The sequence below is a fragment of the Solanum verrucosum genome, unplaced genomic scaffold (genome assembly GCF_900185275.1).
Source record: "Solanum verrucosum unplaced genomic scaffold, falcon-dt-bn FXZP01000228.1, whole genome shotgun sequence".
Classification (NCBI taxonomy): Eukaryota; Viridiplantae; Streptophyta; class Magnoliopsida; order Solanales; family Solanaceae; genus Solanum; species Solanum verrucosum.
Window position 1 is genome coordinate 3,257,592 of NW_026020210.1, and position 3,408 is coordinate 3,260,999.

General features: G+C 28.2%; 1 protein-coding gene across 1 annotated transcript; it reads right to left on the reverse strand.

Annotated features, from left to right (window-relative positions):
- Positions 1 to 2,494: 2,494 nt before the first annotated feature.
- LOC125830472 (uncharacterized) lies at positions 2,495 to 3,087 on the reverse strand. The gene has a single exon (XM_049509667.1). It carries the CDS (start codon positions 3,053 to 3,055, stop codon positions 2,495 to 2,497), a length of 561 nt encoding a protein of 186 aa, XP_049365624.1. The 5' UTR covers positions 3,056 to 3,087.
- Between the last annotated feature and the right edge of the window lie 321 nt (positions 3,088 to 3,408).

The window sequence follows — 3,408 nt, forward strand, 5'->3', positions numbered from 1 at the left end:
ACACAAAGAAGTCTTCGTCTCCATTTGATGAGCCGCAAGTTGTTAACGACAAATAAATATTGATACAAGAAATGTAACATAACAAAAAGTTGATCCATTGCATGTGTTCAATATTGTTTAATTTTAACTTGAAGACTTCTCATTTCTCTTGCTTTTAGTTTCCACTTTTTAAAGCTCTTAGAAGTACTCTCTTGAAACTTTTCAAAGTTAATAATTGGCCAAATTAAATAGGGTACCCATTGTTTTGGCCGTATTGATTGAAAAAGTTAAAATTATTTGAAATATTGACTTAATTGATTGAGTTACATACCTAATTCAACGTGCTTTGCATTTGCAATTGTACTTTAGCTTTAAGTTGAAGAATGAAAATTTTTAGAATCAATGGTTAATAAAATGAGTAATCTTCTTGTAAGGTTTGGACAATCCTCCTTTTTTGAATTAATTTTTTCGAGTTAAGCTCAAAATTTGTATTCTTTTAATATTTTGACCCCCCAAAAAAGAACTTTTTCCTTTTTTCTCCAAAATTGTTCTTTTACTCTCAAGTTTTCACTTCTCACCTCCTTTTATGTGTAATATAATTGTAAATTCGATTATTATTATAAAATTAATATAAGAGTAATGCAATAGTACTTATAAATTTTAAATCTTGCATTTGTCTCTGCCTTGGCTTATGTGGAGAGTGACTTCTTCATCACTCATTTACCCTCCAATTTGAACGGTATTACTTACAAGAAATTTTAACTATTAAAATTTTAACAGTTGCTTACAATAATATTTATAAATTTTAACCGTTGCTTACAAGTTTAAAAAAAATAAAATAAAAAAAAAATAAAAAATAAAATATATATATATATATATATATATGTTTTTTGGTGTCTTCTTTAAAAATTTCAATTAGTGCAACAAGCCAACAATCATTCTAATGAAGGATTAATGCAACACCATTTCAATATCATTATATCAATTATTAAATTCTTTAACCAGATATTATCATTTTACTTTATTTTATAGTTTTTCTTGAGAATCTCTATTGTTGACATTCATAATTCATAAGTATGTATATTCTTGTTTGTTTTGTTATTAAAATTTATTCAATTTAAATATCCTAACTAGAAAGTATGATTTCAATCTTATAAAAAAAATTGAAGATTTAAATAAATTCTAAAAAGGAGCCTTTAATAGATTTTTAACAAATAATAAAAATCTTCAATCAAAAACTATGGAAGGATGTTCTTCAAATGAACAAGTCACTAATAGAATTGAGTTAGATGATAATAACATTCAAGTAGAAAATCTAGAATAAGCTGGTGAAAAATGTGATATAATTCCTGAGAATCAAGAACTTCTAAATAATTTAAATAGGTGCATCCCTACAAATAAATATTACCAATTTTTTTTAAAAAAAAAAAAAACCTTGTTTTCCAACTTCCTTGTAGTTTCCTCCTTTCTACCAAACGCAATTGTTTACAACTAATAATATGATACAAAAAAAAAAAAATTAACAATAGCAAAAAGAAGTTCCATGTCATGTGTTCAATATTCATATTGTGTACCTTGAAGAGTTTCTTTTCTCTCTTACTTTTAATTTATTTGTACTTTTTGAAGCTTTGCAAAGTTATTTGCCAAATAATTTTGAAATTAGCTAAATACCTTCGATCAAATATGAGATAAAAATAATTTCAAATATTATTTTAAAATTATTATTCTTATCCATCGTATTAAATGAGTACTTTATTTATGACGGTGGCTTCTTGAGGGGCACGTTGACCAGTTTAATTTTGATGTCCTATTTTGACCAATTTTGATAATATAAGCTGTTCATATTTTTTGTGCATTTAGTTGATCTAACTAAAACCACTATAATTAATTCGATAAGAATACGTATTTTAAAAATGAAAATTGATGTAATATCACAAATAAATTTGATGGAATAAGTAATGCGTGGATTAATAAGTGCACTTTGCCATTTCCGTACAAATAGAACAAGCCTTTCAATTTTCCTATGACTCAAATACTATAGACGCATCTAGATTTGGAGTAACAGAGTTAAATTAACTAATGTTTAGTGTGAATTAAGATAGATTTTTTAATTTTTCTAACAATAAAATCAACATACTGAAAAATTACATAAAAAATATGATAAATCACAATAGTTAACAATTTAAAATATTTAGTAAAAACATGTCAAAAGAAATATTCTTTGACGTTATAAATTTTAACTAAGATAACAAATTGAAACATAGAGTAATTATTTACCGGTCAAAGATTCATTGTTTTATTTGGATTTTGTTGTATTTACACAACTTCTTTTGTGAAAAACTCAATTACATGAAGCAAATAAGCACACACTATCCACAACTTCCAATCCTCACAAGTTTTCTATATTTCTTTGTTTATATTATAAGCTACCCCACACAAAAGCAAAAAATCTAATAAAATTGCTTTTGCAAATGAAGAAAAACATGCATACATTGTATACTACTAACAATAACAATTATGAAGCAGAAAATGAAGATTGTCGTCTCAAATTTCTATAGAACTTTGAGATAAACTCATCAGCTTTCTCATCTACGTGATTATCCACTTCTTCCACCTCATCTCTCACCGGAAAAGGCGAGTCAGTAACCCTCAACTGTCTCCCAAACCCACGAAAATAATTATCAGGTGACGTTGTTTCACCCTTAATTATCTCCAATGCGGCTCTCATTACCGCCGCATTCATCACCACAATATCCTCTTCGGTAGCAGTGTGTTTTTTCATGTCCAAATTTGGGCTGCTAGTGCAGCTGAACTCATAATACTCATCCTCATGTGGAGGGCAAAATGGTAAATTACCACTCTCGACTTGGTCGGTGCGGCGGTTTTGGTTGTGGTGGTGGAAGTGGAACATGAGATTTTGGACCACAGCTTTGTAACTACTAATCTTGCTACGCTTCATCATTAATTTGATATCGAGCATTATTTTCTGCTTTGATATGCCTTTTCTTAACATGCATAACGCTACTCGAACAATTTTCCAAAACTTCTTTCCTACCACTACCAAATTTTGATCCATTTCTCTATATGTAAAATTGAAATTTGTAGTTTTTTTTTTTTGGTGTGTGTGAGAATTGTTGTTGTTGTTGCTAATTGAATTGGTAAGGCAAAAGTATATGAAGGGGTATATATAGTGGACCTTTTTAACGTTACAATGTTAAAGTGAACAGTTAAAGGAAAGGTGATATTTTGAAATAAAAATCGAATATTTTACTGACTCAATTATTAGTGGTGTTGGTGATTTGTGCATTACACAACTTTAGGTCAGTGTCACTCCCAAATTAATTATTTTTGTTCATAGAAATCAATTTTAATTTGGTCACGTATGTCCCAATTATTAAATGCCTCTTTCTTGTTTACTGCTCCCCAATG